The 26,781-nt window shown below is 42.5% G+C and overlaps 1 protein-coding gene across 1 annotated transcript; it reads left to right on the top strand.

Annotated features, from left to right (window-relative positions):
* The first annotated feature begins 9,980 nt into the window (after nt 1-9,980).
* Nucleotides 9,981-25,378, top strand: sgip1b (SH3GL interacting endocytic adaptor 1b). Its single transcript, XM_068568823.1, has 23 exons — nt 9,981-10,361; nt 15,104-15,167; nt 15,508-15,553; nt 16,365-16,421; nt 16,725-16,782; nt 17,322-17,497; nt 17,631-17,642; nt 18,199-18,210; nt 18,699-18,723; nt 19,191-19,254; nt 19,386-19,456; nt 19,564-19,638; nt 19,738-19,806; nt 19,895-20,677; nt 21,136-21,257; nt 21,366-21,516; nt 22,042-22,153; nt 22,425-22,580; nt 22,729-22,861; nt 22,958-23,160; nt 23,436-23,500; nt 23,632-23,796; nt 23,911-25,378. Exons 1-23 carry the CDS (start codon nt 10,352-10,354, stop codon nt 23,931-23,933), a joined length of 2,652 nt encoding a protein of 883 aa, XP_068424924.1. The 5' UTR covers nt 9,981-10,351; the 3' UTR covers nt 23,934-25,378.
* Nucleotides 25,379-26,781: the final 1,403 nt, after the last annotated feature.

The following is a 26,781-nucleotide window of genomic DNA, read 5'->3' as shown; positions in this document are numbered from 1 at the left end:
TGCCAGAAGGTCCAAAATCTGTTTCACTTATCTTTGTGTCCTTCTGTACTGCATTACAGTACTTTATATCAGCAGCAAACTAAAGTAGGCATCAGATTGTTTGTCTTGAAATTAATCTATTACGTTGAATTTGTATTATCGTGGGGAAGAATCAAGCCATGCCAGATTCAAGTACGTGACCCTTTTTTTCCTCCTCTGGTCGAATCAAAATAGATTACTCAGTTTAGGAAAAGTTTTCACGAGAACAAAACATTCTCTGACATCAAAAGACAGAATAAATACAATTACTAAGAGTCAATCTGCCACATAAACTCCCTCCCACACTAATTTACATTATCAATACAACTTGTACTGATGCTTTGTGTTCCAAAATACTGATTACATTTGTTGTAATAACATCTAATGCAAATTACTATCTCTTTCCACTTCGTTAGCCTTTTCACCACACAGTCAATCCCAATACCAGAGATGCTCGTTTGACTGCAGGATCACACGACAAAAATGCAGCTGTGGTCCATTTACAACACAAGAAAAACATCACGAAACCGAAGAAAAAGAGAAGTGCATGTTGTGAATTTGGAGGGTAGATAATATGACATCTTAACATACACAATTTGACACCAGGGAAACATTATCAATCCACATTGCTTATGATTGAGCGTCAAGCGTTATGGGGTCTGTCCCGTGTCTTCTCATCCAGAGCAGCTCGATTCGAGATGCCACGATGGACCCAGGTCTCTGCGGAGATGTGAACACAACAGTAAACCGACTTCTCGATGCTGGGTTAACCTGAAAGCTCATTTAATTTATTTTATTTTCCGTTTAATGGACATCACACAGCAGTCGGCTGGGTGGGGTAGCCTTGGTCTTAGATGGGTTAGCTTAGCACCCGTTTCTCTTCCTGGGGCAGTCGACTCTGCTTTTCTTGGTCATGCCAGAGGCTGCATTGTTAGTTTTCCCCCTGCAGAATGAAAGCCAAATTATAATAATTGTTTACTTCTACAAGTTTTAAGCCAAAACAGCCACACTAATTCTGCAATGTCATTAAAATAAGTCTGAGTGCAAGAGGAAAAAAACTCATTCATTACTAGACTATACACACAATATACAATAAAAACACTATGCAACATCATATACTATGACGAACAAGATAATAATATGTGGATATCATAAGAGATAGTTTAATCGGATGGAGAGAACCAGACATAATCAAAAGACAGGTATGGTGTCTGTCTTTTATTGGAGTCTGGCACAATTCAACGAGGACAGTTGCACCAAATGTAATTAGAGGAAGTCAAGTAAGAAACTCCAATTTTCTCACCCTCTCTAAAAGCCTGCTTTGTGTTTTTATGTCCCACCACAATGGTCTGTGGCACATATGTGGGACACCATAATGTTGTGGTGTCATCTCTGTGTGTGTCTGTGTAGACTCACAACATGTTTCCCCCATAGTGTGGATGATTTTAATAGATCTTGAACACAGTTATTAACGGGGTCGAATGCACCTTGGTGTTGCTGCCCCACTCATCCTGTAATGTTCCCCAGAGTCAAGACAAAGATGAGCTTACTGAATGGATTCAATCCTGTTTGGTAGTCTGGCGAGGATAGAGAACCCTGCTCAAAGGTCAAAGGCCTCTTAAGCTTATAATACCACCTTTCTCTGACAATTACGCCTGTCCGAGATAGTTAGCTTTTATCGACACAGGAAGTGTCATCAGGTAAACAGGCCACTAACAGCCTGTATCTGGGCTTTAACCTGGAGAGACACAGTAGGACGTGCTGGGAGACAGAAAGACGGGCCGGCAAACACACAGTTGTGACAAAGGAATCCTCAATATCACATGAGGATAGTTTATTTCGCATGTCTAACCCATCTCAGTTTGATTACACTCATCATGTTCAAATTTATGTTACCCACAGAGATTCTTGCGTGTGCTATTTCAGTAAAGGCCGATGCTTGGGCTTGTCTCTGATGATCCAGCTTTCTACAGCTCTGTCAAACACACACACACTCACATGCACACGCACACAGACACACACAGACACACACCTCTCTGCCTTGCTCTGTCTTTCCCTCGCTACCGCTCTAGCCACATTGCCACACTCAGTTTTCCATGGCCTCTCATTCCCGAGTGCTCTGCGAACTAAGTAAATGAACGACATAATCCGGAAATAGTGTTCCAGCCGGAGATGGTGGGAAGGAAAATCCCTTGATTTGTGCTGGCAGGAAGGTGGGAGAGAGAGGGAAATAGTACTGCAGCTATTCACACTTCCTTTCATAAGACTCTCTCCTAAACGCCAAGTCTTGACTCCTCATATAGTTTTACTGTTAAACCAAACGGTTTAGTAAGGACAAACGTGTTTTCCCGTAGTTTTCCTCATGTGCGCCAACATAACAGTGTTACCAGAAACCATGTCGGTAGCTTCATGCCACGGTAGTAGAGGTTAACTTATCTTTAGACCAGGAGGTCAAAGATTAATATAAAAAAGAGCAGATGTCTCTGAGGAGGCTGGTGTGGAGGAGTGGCGCACGAGGTGCTGGGTAAATGTCGTCAGGATTTGCCTGGAGTTTGGCAGAGGAGGGTGAAGACAGGAGGTGTGCCAGCAGGTTAAAAACAGGGTCAACTCTACGACCGGGGTGTTACCTTGATTCCTCTCCGCAGCTGCCAATCACAATCATAACGCAGCGAGACCAATGACCTGTCGCTTGCTGCTTTCCAAAGGGTTTGGATGGCGGTTCAGTCACAGCAGTCATACATGCTCGGGACATGTTCCAGCTCTCTTGAAAACCTTGTGCAGTGGCCTCTTGGTCTGGGTGGTAAAACGTTCCTCCTGCTTTTGTCAGAGGATGTGGTTAAATCTCAGCCGAGAAGCTTGCGGCCGCATTTGTGAAGCAACAGTGTAACATGGTCATTTCAGACAAGTATAATTTAGCTCCAGTATGATTTGGAAAAGGTAAATGTGCTTTGGTAGAATAGGCAAATATCGTCACGGATCTTTCCTTGTGTTTAACTTGATGCCTGTTAAATGCCATTTTACGAGGGGAGGATAGCCTGCGTGAGTACATCTCACTATAACAGTCGGTAACATGAGCTGGGGAACCACACAACCGCTAAATCAGTAAAATGGGAGCCCAGAGTCACTGTAATTTGGGAGAGAGCTGGTTTACCACTCCTCATAATGGATGGTGTTTCTGTTTAGCTTAAGGCGTTGGAGCTGAGGTCATATGCAAACAAGCAGATCCAAGGCCTCGGCTTTTACACAGCGCAAAATGTATTGAACCGTGTGTTTGGTCAGGTCCATGAAATCATAGAGATTTAACATTTGCATAAATAGTGTTCACGTAATGAAAACCTCAGAAAACATTTTCTTAACTATGAGGCTATATAAATAAAGTATATTAGGAAATGTTATATATTACCAATTTCACGTTCATACCACACCCTTAATTCACTTTATGTAAAACAGAAAATAGTAATATATATTATATGAGCTGTTTTACCTAAGGGTGTCTTGTTTTTTTAGCCAATTTGAACCAAACTAGGCACATCTTTGTGAGAAATATGTTTTTCTGGTAAAAACTATATCCAAATTTACCCATAAGTTCTTTCATAATACTATGTTTCGAGACCCTCGTGTCCATAGACCAGTTCAAGTATAACTGCATTAATTTGTCGACCGGTAAGAGTTACACTACATGACATTAACGTGTTCCACTACATCGAGCTTCACCTCACAGAAAACACTACATTGAATAAATGCCACATAACTCCTATAAATACATATCTGTCTCTTTTGAATATTTTGTAGTAATAGTTCACCTGTTGCCCTTAATTGACTTCAATCCCCGTCATATTCCTGCTTACAGCTGCATGAATTCCCTCATTGTAGTCATAGATATGCACACCCTTGATCACAAATTATTAAAGAGCTGAAACAATACTCTCTATACTTGAAAATGCCAAACACCTGCTTGTCCCGGCTTCTCAAATGCGAGGATTTCCCGCTCCAATTTATTATGAATTGAATGTCTTTCTGTTTCGCACTGCAGGTCCGACAAAACAAACAATATGACGGCGTCACTTTGGGCCCTGGGGAGTTGTGATTGGCAAATTTAAACACCGTAGCAAATATAAACATTTGGATTCATTTAGATATTTGTACATGGTCATTTCCGCTCTTGTATCTACGGTTCCCATATTTATTTTTGGGAATGTCCCTTTAAAAGATTACATCATTGTTTTTGCTCCTTTTTTTTTTCTCCCTCACCACATTTCTCAGTGTTCCTCCTTTTCTGCCCAGAGACAATTGCTTAATTCACCGGCGTATAACGCCGCCACCTCCTGATCCACCATACTATTGAAGCCGACACTTTCAGTGGCACGTTTGGTTTGGTTTGTCGTGATGTTTGACATCATCCATCGCACCTCTCGGCTCAGATCACAGTGCTCAGAGAACGATGGCATGACCGGACTGACTGTAGTTTTCATTATCGCAGGATGTTCAGTGAAAATTTCATTGGCAGAAAGAAATTATACAACAGAGGCAAGCGCTTTGTGTTCACCTATAATCCACTAGGAGCTGACTGAGGTCTTTTTAGTGTGTGTCGTGTGTGTGTGCATAGAGCTATTGTGCCATCTAGTGGCAGAAAACAAGAAGAATCTACCTCTTACTCCATTTCCTATGAATACAGAGACGTTCTCAGCCAAGACACTCACAGCATTATGGAGTGTAAAAACCTCTTTCTGATATATCTTTTGGGTTAGTTTCATGAAAGTGCTGTGGTGTCTCAGTAGTCCTTCGCATTGTCAGCTGACACCCACGAGTCTGTGACTTTAAAAGCAAGTCATAACACCACTGTACAGCTTTCACAAACACTTAATGTCTCTTTGTTATTCGCCCCATAAAAACTAGCGCCGGAGGGGAAGATCCTTCAGCACAGAAAGACTTCTGTTTGGCAAAACATATTTCTTTTACACGGATAATTAAGTTTGCCCGTGTTCTTTTTCCGCATTTGTTGTGTGCCTGTTCTTGTGTAGAGATTGTTGCATAATTTCTGGAACTTAAATTACGCTTAAATGCTGTTGCCTCATTCACGCAATTAGACGGAAATAAGCGGATGTGTTTATGGCCCCTGCCGGCTTAAAAGTATGACAAATAAAGTGAGTTTACACAAAGAAATATATCAACGAAGCCATTCATTTATTTGGAACTAAATACTAACGACTAAAAAAGTCAACATTATGAGTAAGTCAGTAGTTTATCCACGAGGCCCAGATGTTCCCAATAAATGACTTCCAGTCCACACTTCCTGGCATTTGTATCACAGACACAGACGAGCAGCCAGTCGAGGCATACTTATCATCATATGTATATTACGGTCATTAAAGTGATAGCCACCCTCTTTTTAATGTAATGTATTTTCAGTTTCACTAATTCGTCAAATTCTTGCGAGTCACACGTCAGTTGAAATACTTCTCCGTCGTATATTGAATCATACTCGTGAAACAGGGTCTCGTACTATTCACATAAACATTTTATGTAAGGGCTTTTTGACTTGGCCTCGTTCACAATGTATTCAGAGAGCAGCTGACTTCTTCAGCTGATCCTCCTGCTGGGAGGCACACGGAGAGTTCAGGGAGGCTGTGGCTTTCTTTCCAGCGACAGAAGATGCTTTATGGCTTAAAATCTGGCTTTCAGCTCAAACGTTTCATGGAAGCAAAGCAGACGCACGCAATGTCTCTCCTTTGCTGGAGCATAGAGCACCGACAATGTTCACGCTGTTTATTTATCCCACGTAATACTTTAGTAGTTCACTGAAAATATTTAGCTTTTGTCTCGCTTTTAACCTCAGTTTATCTAAACCTGATTTACCAAAATAATCAATTACACACACACACATATATATATATATTTAAATATATATATATGCATTTATGTATATGTATATATAACTATCATCTGTCCCCTGACAGATCGGGGGGTAAGGTTACATCAGCACCAACATGACCTCCAGTGATGATGTCACTCTGTCAGCCCGCGAGGAGTCATGTTGCTTTGACACGCACAGGATGGACCACAATAATCACACACGAGGACACAAACTGTGCACAGATACCAAAGAGGCAGCCGTTGTGTGCGAGATACGTTTGTGGTTAACTTGCTTTAAAGGTTATTCACATGACACTAAGTATTCACATGTGCACATGGGATGTGGAGACGTTTTTTTCTTGCTAGCTCTTATTCACAGGCGTGAATTCAGTACTGGAGGGAACTTTGTTTGTTTTCAACAGGTTGCAAACCGTTTAACTGTTTAAAACCGGTTATAACCCGTTGTGACAAGAAACCCAGTGAGCTGTAACGATGAGGATGTCCGTTTGAATTGCATGTTTGTGTGTCCACTTCCACATTATCATACGATGTAGTGTGCAAGCCAAAAAGGCAAAAACAACAGCAGGAAAAAAAAGCTCTCAGACAGAGAATTCTGATGACATTGTAATCTAAATTAAGTGAAATTGTTTCATACATTCAATATATACCTTGCCCAACCTACTCTCCATTTGATCAATATTGTCCCTGCACAATGCGAACGTTTGTTTCTGGGTGAAGCACAAGCTATGAAAGGAAGTTTCTGCCTAATATGATAAAGGTGACGTTATTGACGACTGACTGCTAGAACCAGCCGGTTGTGTTCAGTAGGTGGCAGTATTGAGCCACACAGAGTGAACAGATTTACAGAGCATCGTAAACCCATCACAGTTTCCTTCAGGTGAGCCTCTGCCGCGTTGTAGTACTTGAGATCGGTCTCAAAACCACTTTTTAAGAGGATGTTAAGGGGACGGAAAACAATGGAACATTCCCACACATAAAGTTCATCTCTGCAATGCCTTTTGATGATTTTATCACATATACTTACACATACACATGTAAACAGTATATTTGGCGATGAAAGAGATGAATGGAGGAGGAATCTTCTTTTCTTTTGTGTGGGGATGTGGATCTCCTGTGGATCCTGGGTCTAATCTTGATCATAACGTGGTCTCAGTTGAAGTTGTTTCGACGAACACGGGGCCTCCGTGAAGGCCGTCTTACCATGCACAGCTTATTGTTATGGTTATGAATTAAATCTCTATGAATACAATGCAGCTTAGTTTTAATGCGGAATAGTGGAATATTCTGCTTCCCTTCAAGTACCGGATAGTACTGCCAGTATCCCTCGGCTCGCAGATCTTCGTCTTTGTGTTTTGCTCTGTCCAGCTCTCCTTTTGCTAATCCCAGTTATCGTGGCCTCTGACCGTTTGAAGACATCTTACGTAAGGAGCTGGTTAAGGAAAGCACACAGGAGCAGCCCGTGGTGTGTTGGGTAAGCTCATTAACAGTTACACCAGGATGCCTGGCAACAGCTACAAATAAACCGCAGTAGTGGGAATAGTCAACCAAAGAAGGGACGACACGAGATGAAGGCGTGTCCCGGTTTCTCAAACAGTCTGGGTTTCTAGATTGGGAATTTATGTGACGTGAGTGTCTCAAAAGCACTGAAATGTGCACTTGCTCCCAGGTTTGTGTACACTTCATTTCAGCCACGTCACTCACATACAATAGTCTCTTTACATGTGAGAATAGAGACAGCGGACGGAGAGAAAAGTCAACATGTGTATAGTTAAAATACAGCAGTGTTTTTTGTATATGTTCATATGTTAGAACTGAATTTACTCCACAGCAGAAACCTCTCTCTATCTATCTATCTATCTATCTATCTATCTATCTATCTATCTATCTATCTATCTATCTATCTATCTATCTATCTATCTATCTATCTATCTATCTATCTATCTATCTATCTATCTATCTATCCTCTCTACGCAATCTGTCCTTTCAGTGAGTCTAAGTCACTCTGCTGAGATACGCAATATGCAACCATTAAAGCAGCTGAATAATCATATCTTTGCTTTCCACTAAACTGTAACACAAGAGCGTAATACTATTAGGATTAGTTTGTCCTTTCCCACTCTCTCTTTCTCCTCTTTCTTTCTTCCAGTCTAAAACACGAGGTCCCTCCTTCCAGTGAGCACGTGTCATGATTACAGCTGACAGCGTGTACTCTGCGGTGGTAGAAATACTGTCACACTGGAACTTGCAAAGCTCCAGTGTGACAACTCGCAGTTGTGTGCAGTCGGTATATTTATATTTAGTTTCCAAAGTTTTGTCCAACTGCTCCTTCAAAAAAAGGTCTAGTATGTATTTAATCTTTCTGCTGAACAAAATCCATCCTCTGAAAATTGGACACATGATCTTCTCCTGACAACCTCTCGTTCAAAGGTCGAGCCTTCGACAGCAGAGACCATGTTATTCTGATCCGTCAGCTAAAGCACGACTCTCTTCAGACGGGTTTCCTCGTATAGATGGGAATACTTGCTGATCCTCAGCTTCCATATCCTGCAGGCAAACCTGAGGCGCCAATCCTCTCCTTCATTTATTTACCCCATTTGGCCATACCATAAAAAAAAATACATCCCTACCATTAGTATGTTGTTGAAATGTATTTTATATCTCTCTTTAAGGCCTCTGAAAGCTTGTTTTCAAATCTTGAGTATTTTTCTCTAACATCAAATATTGATGCCCAAATAAGAAACCATGGAAGTAAAAAAAACACACTTAGTTTTTATTTATTGAGAACAGATCAGAGCTAACCTGCTTCATCAAGATGCTGTGAATGTGGTTTGATTAAATTTGCAACAACAACACAACTGTCATCACACTTTCCTTTAACTCTTTCTAAATCACGATTGGTCTATCGATGCACATAACATCAGCTCTTTGTTTTGAGAACATCACATCTTGGATGGACTTTTCCTTCACTTTCATGCTCCTGTACATGCGCGTGGATCCATGTGTGAAACTCAAGAACAAACTAAACTCACTCATGATTCAACCAGGCGGTACCTTCAACACTTTCACAGCTTGCCCCCCGAATATTGAGGTTTCAGTTTATTTTGTTCCTCAGAGTAAGTTATCCTCATACCTGCCCGTCATATTCAAACAAGTCAATTACTTAACTTGTTGGTCTCCTTCAGGCGTCTCTCTTCACCCTCCACGACAGTCCAGAACATTAAAGCAATCACTCTTAACACGATTAGAAAAAGAAACATACCATCCATATGATCTCCTTCTTTTCACTGGTCCTCTTCTATTGTTGTAGACTGTTTGTGTAAAAAGCACCGCATGGTCTCCACAGTATATATAACTCCTTTACTTCAGAAACACAAGGTGCTTTTATCAAAGCTTTTATCTGTCGCTCACTCAACGACAAAATCATGTGGTTCAGTAAGCGACCAAAAACTGATGGGATAATCTTTCCTATTCTGTTAAATCTTTTTCAGTTTATTCATGATTTCAACAAAGAACTTAATTAGACGTACGTCTTTTATAACAGTGCCTGACCTTAAATCTTTCTTGTGTTTGTTGGTATGTCTCTGGGTGAGTGATGCTTGTGTCCCACTTTTTGGATTGGTGCGTTTATCTTTGCTCCTCGCTGTCCTGTGAAGCTCAAAACCCCAAAAGTCAGAAATAGAAATTCCACATTACACAAATTCACATTTTGATTATTATACCAAAATGCCCACTGAAACAAATAGAGCGAATTATATATGTTTTTTCTCTTTAAGTGAACATTTAGACACGCTGTTTTAAACATCCATGTATTTCTCAAACAGTGCATTATATCATGTGAAACCTTGTATAATACGTATGCAGATGGCTGTAGAGTGTCTGCTCGAGGCGAGCCGAGAGGTGCTGTCAGGGGACAGCAGCCATGTGACCATGAATGCAGGGATTGGTTTAGTGCAGATGTGACATCAGCAAGCCTCCCTCCTCCCTCTCTCCTGGTCTTTCTCTGCCTCTCTCTGCCTCTCCCTCGCTCTCTCTCTCTCTGTACTGCTCTGCTTTTTTCTCCTTTGCCTTTCCTCAACGTCCGCCCTCTCAGAGATGGCGTGTGTCGGTGCTGCTCGGGCGGCTGGGGCCTAACAAGCACACAGAGGAGAGGAGAGGACCCCCACCCCCCCTCCGCCCCCCATCCCGCCTCCCCATCCCCCTATTTGCTGCATATTCCTCGGGTGTCTCTTTTGACTGTGTCCTCCGCTGCTGCCGGCTCTCGGATCTTCCCCCACCCCACCTCCCTGTGCGGGTGTCTGGGAGTTGGGCCCTTGGGGGTGGAGGGAATCAACATCGTGCTTCGCTGGGGAGCTGTGCAGAATTAGCTATGCCCTGCCCAGGCATCCTTTGACCGGCCTGGATTTCTCCATTTATGTCCACCTGCGCACCGGAGGGACACATAGGATGAACATCAGCAGTCATGATGCAAGGTAAATGATCTGTGCGTGATCCTCCTGCTTTATTTCCCATGTTTCCTCCTCTGCGTCCTCACCCTGCGCTCCTGTGTCCTGATGCGCCACCAAAGCTAGTGAATCCAGGGATGTGATCCGTTGTAACATCAGGACCTTTGAGCTGTAAGGAGCTACGTGCCACGACCAGCGTGACACTGTCATTGTGAGTGTGTGCGTGTGTGTGTGACATTGTTTGTGACAGATTGAGAGAAGATATATATGAGATGAGAGCAAAGGTGTGTGAGGTGCGATTTGTAAAGGAAGTCTGTGTGTTTACATGTGTCTGCATGTCTCTGTGTGCATGTGTGCACATTATAGGTATGTGTGTAGTTACACACTCAGTCTGTATCATATAAATAAGGATTTTTGGAGTCAAGGACTCTCCACTCATTCATACCTCTGCTGCTGTTGTTTCTAACCGAAAAGACAAGTGATGACTCAACAATGCATTACATGGGTCCTGTGTTACATACATTGAAGTAAAGGATGCTGTACACATTATTTACCATGTACTTTATATAATAAAGTACATAGTAAACTATGATGGAGGCGCTGAATCATAGATCTAACCCCCCATGACAGTTGCTGGGCCTTTACCATCCATTAATGCCAACGTGGTAATGGAAGTTGGCTATTATTAGCAAAAGGCCTGCAGTCAACCTACCATGATATTGTCAGTTCATGTGCTACACAACAAGGCAGATGTCACAGGCTCACCATAGCCCTCGCTAGCTACACACACAGTGTAGCTGCAGAGCATGTGCTGCAATTGCAACCTTTTTGTTTATGCAACATTTGGATTTATCCTCTCTGTAACAGAATCCCTCCATGCGATACTTCCAGAACATGTCTCCTAATGTTATGTAATGACTACTTAGAAGTCTCTCGGCACGTTTGTGAAAATGACCTCTTTTTGACCTGTGAGTTTATACAACTGTGAATCGACCCCCATGGTCCATATCGGTGGCTTTGCATGTCTCAGACCTGTAACTATAGATCATACATATCTTACACTAATGTTAGCCATAAAACAGAGCATGACATCTTGTGTTACAGTGATGCAGATAATCCCAGGACCGGATTAAATCAATTTGCCAAAACTTGAAGCCTTCTTAACATTAGCAATCCAATGCAGGGAACACTTACGAAGAGAAAAGGATGATCAATGCATCATCCAACCACAATGTGAAGCCAATTAGAAGGTGGGCTGAGGAGGTAGACATCAGGAATAGGATGCATCAGTAGAATGTGAATTATATTGTAATCATCAGTAGGTGGTGGTAATGTACCGTTTGTTTGCTCAATGCCAAAGGCAAGGTTAGTTGGTAGAGGCTAATGGGGAGCTTCACAATGTTTATTTCAATATGGCAAATGTAATAATAGAAATACTGTATTTACAGGTAACACCGGAGTGCATGCAACAATCAGCACTGAGAAAATATGTCCTGAACATTCTTCTGAAATCCCAACTTTGGTTGTATTTCTTTAGTCTTTCTTCTTTGGTTCAAACCTCTTCTCCTTCGATGGCTACTGAGGCATGTTGTTGTTATGCAGGCAGTGTTGGTGTGGCGGAGGAAGGTGTGCAGTGGGTTATCACACCTATACACAACAGACATCCAGCGTGGATAACTGGCAGTTTCTAGCAAGTGGAACTGGAGTTGAGATTTCATTTTCTCAAAGTAAAAAAGTTGGATGTTTTCAATCAGTGTGCAAGTTATTTGGATTAAAAAAAAGTTGCTGTTTCACGACGTCTCGGATGTTCCAGTTTCCCAGAAACATTTGAACGACATTTAGTCAAGTTTAAAGCGTCTCAATGATTTTCATACCACAGTGAAATGGGCAGTGACACGTGGCTACCTAGAGATGTGAAACTCTGTATGCTTTAGCAGGATATGCTTCAGCAGGGGAACACAAATCACCACTATATAACATTTCTATATTTATTATAGTCTACTTACATTTAACGTGCAAAATCAACCTGTATAATATGTAAATATTACCCCAATTAATCAATCTGTATATTCCGTATTTATATATTACAGTTCCCCTTGGAACGTTAACTTGTTTTCTGTATTGGTAATTACTACTATTGCACTTCTGGTTGGATGCTAAACTGCATTTAGTAGCTCTGTACTTGTACATGTGTAATGATAATAAAGATGAATCTAATCTAATCTAATCTAATCTAATCTATATGGTCCGAGCAAAGAGTTTAGCTGAAACGTGTCCAGACGTCTCCTCCCTGAAAAGTAAAATTAAGAAACATACCTTATATTTACAACTAGTATAATGAATTACCCTGTTAGATGAGTGTTGCTCATACTGAGGGAGCACAAGCACACTGGTTAGGTCTGCTTGTGCTCCCTCAGTATGTATTGTATTGTTCAGCAAGTTTACCAGATATTAGTGTCACGATTGATTGGCTATTTTTACTCCTTATCACAGAAGACACATGCAGGTTGGAAGTGGACAGAAGGCTCGCTGTCTCCAAAGATAAAGAGCCGTGATGCAAGAGTAATCTGTGCTACTGAGCAGCCCGGCTAGCTACTAATACATCACGGGCCCTGACATGTCCTTCAGTACCCAGGAGCGCTCCGTCCCACGTGAAGGGCGCTGAGCACCAGATTTTTTTTTTTACAAAATACAACATGACTCTATATTTAAATCCTGTTCATTTCAAATATTTGATTGGAATCCAAAAACGAGACCTTCACAAAATGTCTGCTTAGAGCACACAGTACAGTATGTTCCTGTTTTGCAAATTACAAAAGGATGTCATGAACAGAAACTGAGCTGCCTTTGAGCAGCACACAGTGTTCACCCACCCAGCGGTCCACCCCGTGTCCCTGTTGCTTTGGTGTGGATATGAGAATCCACTGTGCTCTCTCGTCAGCTACAACCCGGTTATGCAAACCCACCGCTTGTCTCTTTTGGGGAAAAAAAATAACATGTTACACAGCCAATACATAAAAAAGAGAGAATTCATTTTTTTCTTCAGGCGGTTAGCTGTTGTTCATTTCTTACTGCATTTTTTTTTTTTTTTTACAAATACAGTAAAATGTCTTTCCTTTTTCAGCGGTATATATCACACGGGTACATGTTAAATACAACATTTGACATCTTTAACCGGAGGAAAGCCGAAGGATTGTCGATGTTAATTAACTCATTAAGCTTTATTAAGTCTCTACTTTAGCCGCATGACTCTTTGGGTAGAAATGTCCGTCTGTCGCGTCACACTTTGTCACTTTGTCCCGCACTGAAATATCTCAACAATTAATGCAAAGATTGCAATGATGTTTTGTACGTACAGTCATGATCTCCAGAGTATGAATCTTTCCAACGTTGTTGGACTTTTCCTTTCGCGCCAAAAGCTGGTCTAAGTTTTCATCCACTGAAATTTCTCTCACCCTCAGCGGTGCTCTGTGTTTTGTGTTAATTAGCAACTTTTAACATGCTAACACACTAAAGTAATAGACAACCAGAGTAATTGAGTCACATCCGTGCTCGCCTTTGTGACACTAGCTTTTACTACTCAATGCAATCTCTTATTCAGCATTTCTTTCCCATCAGTGTTTCTGAGAACATGTAGCATGTTCCTGAGGTTTAATCTTCATTTTCAAAGACTAAATCAACATCTTCTTCCTCAGCTGCTACTGTAAATTCAGACACTTGTAATTTTACCTTTGTGTGCACAACAAAAACTACAGCTGATAATCTCCGCTGCAGTGTTCACTCCTTCTCACAGACATGTCTGTGGTCACAGACATGTCTGAGCGCACCACGCCCCTCGACTCTCCTCTTTTGTCCTGGTGATGTTTGGCCCAGGTCTAGAGCTCATGGTCTGTTGGTAATCAAATGCCTCGGGAAAAAAAAAATGTTCTTATCCATATGAATCCACACAACGGGGTTTTGGATCAGGTTTTGTTACTCTTAGCACATATTTTGTAATAAAGTAAGTCCAGAAACCTCAAAGAAACAAGCAAATCCTAAAATGTGAGAGACCGTAAACCGCCAACTGAAACAATCGGTCCAAATGCATATTTTTCCCAATTTCTGTCCGTCCACTAATAGTTTCAGAAGTCTTTGTGGTTACATCCCATAATGTTAGCCCGTAACTAAAGACACAGAGGAAGCATTACTCTATAATCACGCCCGGCAATATTTACTTATGCAGAAACCTTCAGGCTTTGCAGGCATCGAGTTATGTCCTTTTTGTGTGGTTCTCGTCGGCCTGATTGGAGGGCCGTGCGGTGCCAGCCGTCAGGGCTGCAGGGGCCCTGGCACCCGGTTCAGCTGACGATAGCTGGCGAAGTAGACCTCTCCCCTCTCGCCCAGGAATCTCGCTAAAAAGGTGGACACGTTGATCAGCCTTTGCTCGTGTTTTCTTTCCATTTTATACTTTCAGGGGGGGGACAATTAAGGGGATTTGCATCTGCGCTGCTTCACCAACATACTGTATATGGAAACTTTCTCCAGATAGCAGCATGTGTGTGTCCCGAATCGCTACATCGACACAATTTATATCAACTTATTGGGGTTCTGGTGTTTCCTGTGTATCCACTAGGATCGTTTCCTCCTCAAGTTACTGTCCATTAGCCTGTTACTCTTTCGTGTTATTTGCTTTTAAGTGCATTTTAATGACAAGACAGTTAGCTTTTTATTAGGCTCCAAAGCATTGAATTAATTCTTCATGATGTTGTTCTCCCCTCTCTCTGCACTAGGACTAAAAAACCGAACCAGGAAAGTCCTGGGCTTACGAAAGAGAGACAAGGATGCAGAAGCAACGTGAGTTTGCTCAGGCGCATAATTAACATGCCGAGTTTTACAACCTCCCAACTCTGAAACAGCTTGAAGGTTTGATGTTTGAGAATGTGAATTATAATAGAGGGATGGCTATCAAACATAAACAGTCTTATGGTCCACATGATGTTGTCTGAATTGAGTGTCAAAAACTGTTAAATATTTCATCATGCAAATAAGGAAATATTTATAATATGTGGTCAAATAGATTCTCTTTTTTGGTGTGTTTATATTAGTAAAGATAAGATTGTATCAGAACCTCAAATATTGAATTTGCCCTCGTCTTGTGATATAATGGGTTTCTTCTTCCCTGTCGTTTAAACAGGAGTTCGCCTGACAAAGAAGGAACTGGAAGCGGAAAGAAAGGAAATGTAAGTAAATTTGTATGTTTTCAGTGAAAAAAGTGGGCGTTTCCTCTCTGTTGTTCTCACTCTTCCTCTCAGTGTTTGTAAAGATATAGTTGTATTAACAAAATAAATCAAGTACAGAAGTGATACTTTTGGACATTGTTGTGGACGACTGCCTCTACCGATTAACAGTGTGTTCAAGCAAAGCTTCTCTTTATTACAACTTTGGCAATAATGTTTTTATTGTTATGATAGCTTTGGAGTCGCCGCAGTACATTCACAAAAACACGAGAAGTCAGACAATCTCGTAAACGAGCCAATATTTAATCAAAACCACTTTCACAAAAGTGAACCCATCTAAAATGTCAGAAATAATCCCTCATCGCACACAACAACATCAACTATTATAGGTTAGACTTAAACTAGAAAGACTAGAGAGTCTACTTGAGTATAAATTGCAATAGATGTTTATAACCAGTTTATGGTGTAATGTTACTGTTTGCCTTTGTTTTTTTCTTCTAAATAAGTTAACACAACATTAACTTTTTAGCAAAATTGTCTATTAATCTGACTGCTCAAAGTTCTTCTCCTGTTTTACGTACTTTTTGGCAATTTTGCCACAATTTACTGGAATACTGGTATTTGTACCAATAGGAATTATAGGAATATGAACAGTAATGAACCAAATTGTAATAAACCAGACTCTTTTTCGAGAAAATTCTACGTGTTTATCCTTTGTTTGCACAAATCGTGATTTGCCTTTTAGATGACTTAACTTGTTGGAAGCTTTATGAAGTTCTCCTTTCATGATTCTGTCTGTTCCCCACATTGTTAGAAAAAGGCCAATGGAGCACCGAATGGTTTCTATGGGGAGATTGACTGGGACCGATATGTAAGTATACCTCTTGTTCGACTTGCTTTTCCTGCTTTTCAATGTTTCTGACAAAGCGGCGACTTTGCCTCTTTGCCGTGATGAAACACGTGGACTGCGCTGTGGCCGTCAGTGTCACGCAACACTTTCGGTGAGTCAGCAGGCGCTTCAGCCAGGAAGCTGAACGTCTCAAGCCAGACATCTGTGAAATGTGATCCTCACTGATATGCGGAGCGGTTCACGGGGAAGAGTTCAGCGATGCCGCTGTTGAAGTGTGTGACAGACTGGAAACAAATATCACCTTTTCTCCTCTCGCTCTTCCAGGCCTCTCCTGACGTGGACGAGGAGGGCTTCAGCCTCCGGCCTGGTGAAGAGGGCGATGATATCCTTCCAGTGATGGGAGCAAGCAGCCTAGGGACTTTGCTCCTGCAAAACTATTGACCTGTTTGGCTGAGTGACTCATTGGATGAGTGCTTCTCCGCATTAACTAGGCCAAATCAATACTCTCTCCGTCTCTTGCCACATCACATGAGTATGTCCCTGCAGCTGCAAAAAAAAAAAAAGAAAAGAAAGGAGCAGCCGGACGGACACATTGCATTCAGATTGGCTTTCCAGTTGTCACTGAGCCACAGTTCTCATTAACAGCTGACCCCGGCTCAATGGTGTTTATAGTTTTTGCTCCGGGTGTCAGCAGCCAGGGGTTTGAAATAGACTCATAGAGAGCTGGTATTATGGAGACTAATCACTATTACGATGAGTTAACCGAGTGTCGGTTGAAGTAGATGTATGATAGTTAACTGGGACACGGCAGACACAGAGCTGACGTCTCCCTCCTCTTTCGAGACATTTCAAAGAATATGTGATCTTCAATGATGCCGCTATATTTCACTGTATTTGACCTTGTCCTTGACACGTGTTCACCAGCTTCCAAGGGGAAGCAATTTTTCTCCTCCAGCGAATCCGAGGACGACGAGGAAAGCAAAAGGAAGTTTAAAATTAAGATCAAGCCGCTGGTGGCGGACAGTGCCAAGTGTGTCCCTCCATCTATGGACGAGCTGAAAGCCTCAGTGGGAGGCCTAGCACTCTCTCCATCTCTGGTGAGTGCTGATGAACAACACTGCTGTTCTCCTGAAGGGAGGACACACTGCAATGTATATATTGTAACAGCTGTTGTCTTACACGCTCCCTGTGTTTCTCTTTGCTTCTCTTTTCTCTACCGTCACCCTATAGAAGAGAAGTCCGGTAAGCCTCTCATTCATTTTCACATCTGTATCGCCACCAGCAGAGGTTTCCGTGGAATGAATTCACTTGAGATGCGAGAGAAAGTTTTCCTCCGTTCGATAGTTCATTGATGAATCGTCTTTATAGCGTCACTCTTTGTTCTGCATGCAGTTTGTGTCTCACCTTCAGAGTCCTCTCTGTCATATTTATGCCTTAAAAAAACCCTCACCTTGTGTTTTTTTCTGTTTAGCTCCAGCTTTACTTGAACCTGTCTGGCAAAGTGTCTGTGTTACATAATGCACAATAAACATAACACACACACACACGAAGCTCCAAACCCGTTGATTTGGTCTCAGTGGAGCTTACATGCCGAGCAACCTGCTGCATTTAACGCTGTGTGTGTTGCTGGTATTGTCCTCATAATCTCAAAGGTGTTATGGCTCATGTTGCATTATTAAGGCTTTGCAGTACAAGTAAAGAGGTGCGATGTGTGCTGTTTTAGTTGGTGTCCATTTGACTGATTATTCACTCACTCTCTGACCCAGGTCTGTTCTCTCTTCCTTTTTGCTGGTCTCAGAGACGCAGCCCGGTGAGTGTCTCACACCATCTGCTGGCTGTTTCAAAGCTGACAGCCTGAAATTCAGCTTTCTAATCTCTGCTGTGTGATCTGTTTAAAAAAATCCAGTGCAGAAAGTAAAATAATATACATCAAATAAGAATAATACATCTAAGTCAATCTTGATTTAATATGAAGTACTTCTAAGTATTTAACATTTTCCTAAAACAAGGGAAAAATGTGATACTTGTGTTTACCAAGAATATATATTTTTTGGATATGACTAAAGTGATCTGCCTTAGAAAATATATATTTGGTCCTCAGATATAAAGCATCTAAAAAGGTGTATGTTGTTGAACTTTGGTACTCTAAAGATGAAGAAAACAGTGATTTTAAAAGCGTCGTTGCGTATCTACAAAAGCGAAAATTAGGATGTACGTTAGTTTGTAGTGTCCATTGTCACAATATACTGTTGGTCTTTATCCTCATATTATCTATTGTTTGCGTTCTATCTTTTACAGGGGCAGATGAAAAGGAATTTGTCCTGTAAGTACACCTGTTGTGGATTTGCTAACAAAAATTGCTAACATGCTGATGCTAAGTAGACAAAATGTGTATCATGTTCCCAGTTTTAGTTTAGCGTGTTTGCCAATTAGCGCTAAACACAAAGTACAATGCGGATGATGGAAATGTCAGTTTTTCACGTGTTGGACATCAACCAAACTTTTTTTTGGACCTGACGACAGCGCTACAGATGAAAAGTTCAGGAATCACCAAAGTGACTGAGATGGGAACATGAATGTCTGTATGAAATTATGCAGCAAGGCCTCGTGGCTAACCATCCAATAGCTGAGATTTTTCAATCTGAGCCAAAGTGGTGAACCAACCAAGAGGCCGACATTGCCACCCCGAGAGCCTCACCGCTATATAGGCTATGAATGAGCTTTTTGTGAGAGTATAAATACATGCAAGAGCTACAAAGAGCAACAGTTGAGTTTAATTGTGTTCCTCAGGTGAAGAGATTGCCAGACCCAGACGCTCCACCCCCACACCAAGTCCTGCCCCTGAGACGCCGAGGTCTGTCACTGTTCTCGCATCACTGACCGACTGACTGACCGTCAGTCTCTATTTGATTGATACCGCTACAGATGGGCCTTGACTAACGTCAGAGGAAGAGTTTGCTTTAGATTGTGTGTTCTCTCTTGCAGTGACAGGCTGTCGCAGAACGTTCCTGCCTTTTTTGGGCTCCCGTCAGAGACCAAATATGCCAGATACGATGGTCTGTCCCCTATCGATATGACCTCACCTTGATTGATTTCGAAGCACGTCGCGTAGCGGATTACAAAGGTGACGTTTTATTGTTTCTTTGTCGTAATCCAATCACAGTGGTCCCGACTGATGTATGGGAAGAATCAAGACCGCGCTCGGAATCGCCGCTGAGCAGGAGTTTCCCGACGGGAGGTGAGCTGGCATGTGTTGAACCTCAGTAACATCAGTGGATATTTGAAATGTTGTCCCCTGTCAGCGCTGAACTGGACTGAACTGTCACGCTTGTTGCAGTCCCTCCTCCGCTTCCTCCAAAAAACATTCCATCGAGAAGTCATTACGGCTCCGCTTCAGATGCTGCTGGTAAATTTGTCTTTAACAGCCGCATTGTTTATCAGTTCAATCCCCTTGAGAGCTCTGATCTAAACGCAAAACCTCGTCATCTTCGCAGCTAATCTACCCAATGGAAGGGCGGCTCGCAGGTCAGCCCCCATCTACCTGAACGTCCTGTCTCCCGCTTCTTACCGAGGCTCCCCGGGCCCCGACTTGGACGACGTGTTCCGCCCCGCGGACGGCGCCCGCGCCAGTGAAGAAACAGTGTCTCCCAAATGGGTTACTTTCACCAGCGACAGACCCCCGCCGCCTGATGAACCCGCACCTCCTCCGCCACCGGACTCCCCTGCTCCGGACACGCCCTCGTCGACGCCCTCCACCCCCTGCCTCTCTCCGGGACCGCCGCCGAATGAGCCGCCGCCTTCGCCTCCGCCTCTTTCCCCCCAGCTCTCGCCGCTCTCACCCAGGTCTCCTCCCCCTTTCACGCCGCCGGAATCGCCTCCGTCCATCGTGCTCGGACCTCCGCCGCCGGATGAACCGGCCCCTCCCCTGCCTCCCGACTTCTCCCCCTGTAACTCGCCTCCTCTGTGCTTCGACGACGAGGGCACCGATGAAGAAGTGCTGCAGTTTGCGGAGTACTGTTCGTCCCCCGCCCCCTTCAGCCCCGTGCCCCCTCTGCCTGCAGAGCGGAGGTCTCCTCGGCCCGGGGTCACATCTCCTCTGGTCCTGGGAGGCGTGGGGGGGAAGAGGACTCCAGAGGGAGCGTACCTGAGAGATGATATCCCAGACTTTGTGGGTTCGCCCAGAGAGCTGACGCCGAGTTTCAGGGGCACGCCACCTCCTCTCCCGCCAACCACGTACAGGTCTATTATGTCTTCCCCAGGGCCCTACTCAGGCAGCAGTGAGTACACTGGTCTCTTTCTCAATCTGTTAGGTCATAACTAAGCCACCTGCACACTAAGATTGGAGTAGTCTATTTAAAATCTGGAGTGTCCTTTAGCCTGGTTGGTATGAAAATGGAGAAATGACACTGCCTTAGATACATGTCTGAAATGCAGGTCCTCTCATGTAATCAAAACCAGCTACAGTCATCAAGAGTCAAGAAAATAAGTGTACTGTTTGCCACATACATATAATCTGAAAAATTGAAATATATGTATGGGAGATTTTGAAGACTAATAAAATATAAACAAAAAAAAACAACATTTTTTACTACAAGTTCCAGGCTAAAGAACATTCCAGTGAGGGGCTTTCTGTGAAAGTGACACAAGTGGTGATGTTATAGCTGACGTTGAATGATAATCTCTCTCACTATGATCTGAAGGCAGTGCTAACCCCAGACACTGGTATGTGCCACAGGCCCCTCGTCCCCAGCTCGTCCCGCCACGCCTCAGTCTCGGGGCAGCCCGGTCCCTCCGCCTCCTCCTCCTCGACCGTCCTCTCGACCAAAGCTGCCCCCGGGGAAACCAATCACAGACCCGGTATGTCAAAAGTCCTTTGCCTCTGGTGGCCTTCCTCTCCTTTGATGACAGTCTCTCTCTGTTATTTGAATAAAAATAGGTTCAATTGTTGTTGTGTGCTGTGTCCAGACTCGGCCCTTCAGTCCTCCGGTTTCAGGCAGCCCCCCACCTTTCGCCCCCCTGGCCCGGGCAGAGAGCTCTTCCTCAATTTCCTCCATTACTTTACAGAGTGCAGCATCCACTCCAACCTTAGGAAGGGACCTCAACATGTCCGCCGCAGGTACACCGCCAGCATCGTCATCTTGCTCTTCCTATTTTTCTTCAGCCTCACATCTCAGTGTGTGTCCACGTTGTCTGTCACTCATCGTCGTGTCCTTGCCTCACACTTTTGTCCCTCTCCATGATTCTCTCCTCCTCATGTCTCTGCTCACTCAGAGGCCTCACAGCCTCTGGTATGGTTTGACCACGGCAGGTTTTATTTAGCTTTTGAAGGTGAGTTGAGCCAAATTGCTACTGTAGTCCCACTAGTGCATGGGCTGAAAGCAACTGCCCTCCTTTTACCCGCAGTCCTCTCCACGTTCGTGTTCACTGAGCCAGAATATTGCTGCCCATCCCATGTCCCGCTCACTCACCTACAATCTGGTTTCTAGATGGATTGTTGAGTTTTAATTGCTTTTCTGTTCGGTTTATATTCGCTTATCCTTTGCATATCACCCATAGCTAAATATTTGAGCATATAGGGAATGAGACATTATACATAATCTACGTGTATATTAGGTGTATTTAATGTGTGTGTTTTCAACAGGATGCTCCAGAGGACCCAGTCCGCTCACCATGGGACCCCAAGACACTCTGCCAGTGGCGGCTGCCTTCACAGAAACTATCAATGCCTACTTCAAAGGCGCAGATCCCAGCAAGTAGGCCCACATTTTGTTGTTTTGGACAGTGTGACCATTACTGAGCTCACGACCACGATGAAATTAAAAAAAGATGGAACACAGAGTTAGTTTTAAAATTTCTTATCAGTAGCAAGATGTAGAGTCTCCTATTATAGACTAATAAAGTGAATACATTCCTGGTAGATACAAAAAGACTTTACACGTTTTGACATCAAAGGGATTCTGGGAGTGTGAGTGTTTTTGTTCAGCATGATCTCTGAAATCCGCCTCTCCCCTGCCGCTGTCCCAGATGTGTTGTGAAGATCTCAGGGGAGATGGTGCTGTCCTTCCCCGCGGGCATAACCAGGCATTTTGCCAGCCACCCAACTCAACCCATCCTCACCTTTTGCATCAGTAACTACAGCCGACTGGAGCAGGTCCTCCCCAATCCACAGCTGTTGTGCTGGTAAGAACGACAATCCAGGCAAACACACAATACAGTGTCACTGGTCTTTGTTTTCATAATACATACATGATATGGGTATGTAATTATGATGCTCATGTGGCTGATGGAGTTGATTGTCTGAATCAAATACCTACCTCTCATTCCTCAGTGACTCTGTAATAGACAGTGTAGACACCAAGGAGTTCTGGGTAAATATGCCAAACTTGATGAGCCATCTGAAAAGAGTCGCTGAACAGAAGCCTCAGGCGACATACTACAACGTGGACATGATCAAATATCAGGTATCAAATATCAATTTGTATCCCTATCAAGTTGATCTAACTTTAGTATCCATCCACCCGTGGACCTCACCCGTCTTGTGTTTCTGTGTGTCTCAGGTGTCAACAGAGGGGATCCAGTCCACTCCTCTGAACCTGGCGGTGAGCTGGAGAGGCGATCTCACAAGCACAGACCTGAGAATAGACTACAAATACAACACAGAGGCCATGACCGCCCCCGTGCCACTACACAACCTCCAGTTCCTGGTACCTGTGGATGGAGGCATGGCCAAACTCCAGGCCATGATCCCTCCTGCCATCTGGTAAGGGCTTGCATTCAGAATTGGTCTCATAGTAGAGGGTATAGGGACATATACCATTACTCACCCTTTGACCCAAATTATGGCATGCTTGGTTGATATGTTGCAGTTATGAAATGTATGTTTTTCAATCAACCAATGCCACATTACACCATTATTGAATATGTCTTCTTTTTGTATTAGCGTGGACATGGAATTAGGAAGAAAGGTTTCTTGTGGCTTCATGCATAGCAGACAGCAACATGTCCTCTGTCATGTGAAATTACTTTCTCATAAAGGAATCCAGAGCAGCAGACGATACAGTGGAAAATCCCCAGTCTCTCTCATAGATCTGAAAATGGAGGCAAGTGTTCATTTTCGCGTTCATTCATGTTTTTTCATGTCTTGTTCTTGTTGAATCAGTCTCATTATATTTTCCGGATTGAACTGAAATCCGAGTTACAAATCCCGCAACGCTGCGTCTGTGTCCTTCAGGAGTAGGGGCTCTTCTGGGCCGGTTCCAGATGACAGAAGGTCCCTGTAAACCCTCACAGCTGGCAGTTCAGTTCAGCAGTGAGGGATGCACTCTGTCAGGGTGCGACATCCAGCTGGTCGGGACTGGCTACCGGCTATCGCTGATCAAGAAGAGATTTGCTGCAGGTCAGTTTGAGTATCCGAAATGTGTGTGTGTGACCTCTTTGGTGCAGTCATCTAAATGCACACAGACACGCTGAACGTCTCTACTTCTCTGACGTGTTTCGTTTTGCTTCACAGGGAAATATTTGGCGGATAATTAGTGGACCTTTTTGTGAACGGAACCAAAAGAATCAATGGCTAAAGACTGTGAAGACTATGGATCCATCCCATGTTTAGTGCATTTGAACCGGTATCTTTTGCAACAATTAGAATTAATGGTTGAGATTTCACAGAATAACAGAAAACACAGATGCTATTTGACTTCATAACATCATATTCAGTAAAGTGACTGCTGCTGAGTTTATGCAAGTAAATACAAATCATTTGTTTTGTGCTCTTGGGAGACATATGAAGTAAAGCATCGGGAAACCCTGATTCTTTGTTCTCGTTAACTTAATTGTGGATTCATACAGTGATCCAGCCTTATTCATTGCAGTTATTTTTGTCTAACTGGTTGTCATTGCAAATGCACTGTAAAAGACAATGTGAATAGATTATATAATATTAAAACAATCCTAAACACGGTGGAAAAGGCTGGAAAATGTAAAAAATAAAATAAAAAATCAATTAAAAAAGCAGTGTAGTTTAGAGTTGCTTTGCAGTTGTATTTTCAGTAAGTTTTAGGTTCCATGGTAATATCTGATTTACACTGCCACATCAAATCAGATGGTTTTCCCCCACCATGTGAAAAACAATCTTTATCGTTGTCAAAGCAGGATGGATGTTTCTGTGTGCACAGTCTTTGACATGTCACAGCCCTTTCTATCAGTCTTGTGATTAAAGGGGAGCGGTCAGTTCACAGTTCAAAAAGTCCCGCAGCGCTCGAATAGCACTCTTCATCTGAAGGGGCTTTTTATATGGAAGTGTGTTTGTGTCTCAATATGATCGCATGAAGGGGATTTTTGAGCACAGTGAAACTTTGTTTGCAAGAAAAGGAATTATATTTTGTATATTGTCACGCAAAGAATACTCTAATTAGATCAATTATTTTACTTGTTTGCCTTATCTTAAATTGAAATTCTAGTTTACAATCAATATTTTATATAGTAACACTGGATCACGTATTTATGTGAATGAGGTGCTCGTAGTGATAAACCCCACCTAGGATATTCACCCAAATAATGTTCAGTTGATGGTTTTGGTTTTCCAGACTGCAACTGAACTGATGACTTAGCTACGTTGACTCTCTCATAGCATTGTTTTTCTTTGCTGCACCAGGCAGGTGTTTCAGAAAAAAAGCTCATATTAACACGTCAAAGTTGGCCACATGAAACATGAAACCAATGAATACTCATGTTACTGAGTGTCTGCTTGATGTGTGCAACGTTTTGCTAACAAGTTCCCCACGTCATCTTAAAAGATCAAATGTCCGTGTTGTGTTCACAGCCGGTATCCGCTGCCAAAAGAAATCATCAAATTGCATGTTTAGGGTGCGCTTATGTTGTTAGTTGCAGAATAGATTTTCTTTAGCTTAGCTGAAATCCTTTATTTCGTTATGATAATTTCCTGACAAAATGTCATTAATGTGCTGGCAAAATAAACCATCTCGACCGGGATGGACGCACGCATAACGCTAAATGTTTACACATGCAGCCTTTCAATGGCTGGGTCATGTGAGCAGAGAGTTGAAACTGTAAGTTTAACAGTTACAGACGTTTGACCTGCTGGAGAACAAAAGCATTACTTTACCACTATGAGCTTGTGCAATGCTGAGATACATAAACTTTTCCACATCAAAGGACTAGACACAAGACTTGTGTCGTATTTGTGGTCGTGTGTGAGTGGTAACAATATGATACTTGTGTGAATAACAGAAGCTGCTACTTTCACTGGATTCAGTTAATTTGTTCTGTTAATATCACAGAAATTGTGTTTGAAAGGGCCTTAAGGTGTAAGGTGCATACAGAGCCAGACGTGAGTGGCTTATGGGGGTGAGAACGGGTTTTAAGTTTCAGGATAAATAAAGAGAGAGGATGATTGTAGGAGTTGCCTTTGATGCTGCTTAAAAACTTGGCCAATTCCTTTCACCACGATCTTTGATAGAGGTCTTGACAAAGATTATCGGGGACATCACAGAGTAATGAAAAGAAAAGACAGCGCTATTCATGTCCCTGTCTTATTTTCTTCCTTTTCCACCATGTTAAATAATAAATGTTTTATCATTTTCTAATAGCAATATTTAAGTGTAAAAAGTGTACATAAAAAAAGGTATGTTTCAAATATTTCTCTGGGCATATGGATGTGTCTGTGATTGTCTCTTGATTTATTGATGTCAGCACTCATGATGAATTAGGTCCTATGTAACAAACACTCTTCATCTATTGTTTAACGTGTGGGTGTTAACGAATAACTCCAAACGGTGCCGCATGAAATCTGCAGTTGTCCATTCCAGTCTTATCAATGCAATACCAATTTATCCATTTCAATAAGGTCCTGATACGTGTGTTATTGTATAATTGTGTTATGAGAGGAGACTTTTCGCCTTCACTTAAACCTCCACTCTCTGTTTTGCTGTTGTTGCACCTTCAGAAACTCATTGTCAATAAATTTGGCATGCATTCATTGATATTCCCATTCCATGCATCTGATATAGGTGTTTGACATTCTCCTGTGTTTGACTTGCACACAAAACACACCTTAAATTCCATTAATAAAACAGTTCGTAGACTCATGTCACATATTCACATGTTGGAACATCACATTTTATAGAATGTTTTAATGTGTTGACTCACAGTTTTGGGCCTAGATGTAATATTTAATTTAGTTTTGAAAAGCATTTTACATAGATATTATAATATGGTTATTTCAGTTAATTGAGAACAACAGTTCTCAATGTTTCTTTTCATGATATTTATGTTTTTCTTTGCCTTATTTTTGAGCATACATCAAGTCCTCCCATATGGGAGAGTTTCTTTAAGTTTATTTTTTCTACAACTTGTTGGCTGCATT

The sequence above is a fragment of the Clinocottus analis genome, unplaced genomic scaffold (assembly GCF_023055335.1).
Source record: "Clinocottus analis isolate CAN_PGR_092001 unplaced genomic scaffold, fCliAna1.0.p SCAF_11, whole genome shotgun sequence".
In the NCBI taxonomy this organism is placed as follows: domain Eukaryota; kingdom Metazoa; phylum Chordata; class Actinopteri; order Perciformes; family Cottidae; genus Clinocottus; species Clinocottus analis.
The sequence above is the reverse complement of the archived record's forward strand: the minus strand, read 5'-3'. Positions and strand labels throughout refer to the sequence as shown.

Bases quoted from the DNA above. Each gene is read 5' to 3' on its own strand.
- sgip1b (XM_068568823.1), top strand. The intron at 18,724-19,190 runs GTAAGTACACCT...TGTGTTCCTCAG, and splicing joins GATGAAAAGGAATTTGTCCT to GTGAAGAGATTGCCAGACCC. The intron at 21,258-21,365 runs GTATGTCAAAAG...TGCTGTGTCCAG, and splicing joins GGAAACCAATCACAGACCCG to ACTCGGCCCTTCAGTCCTCC.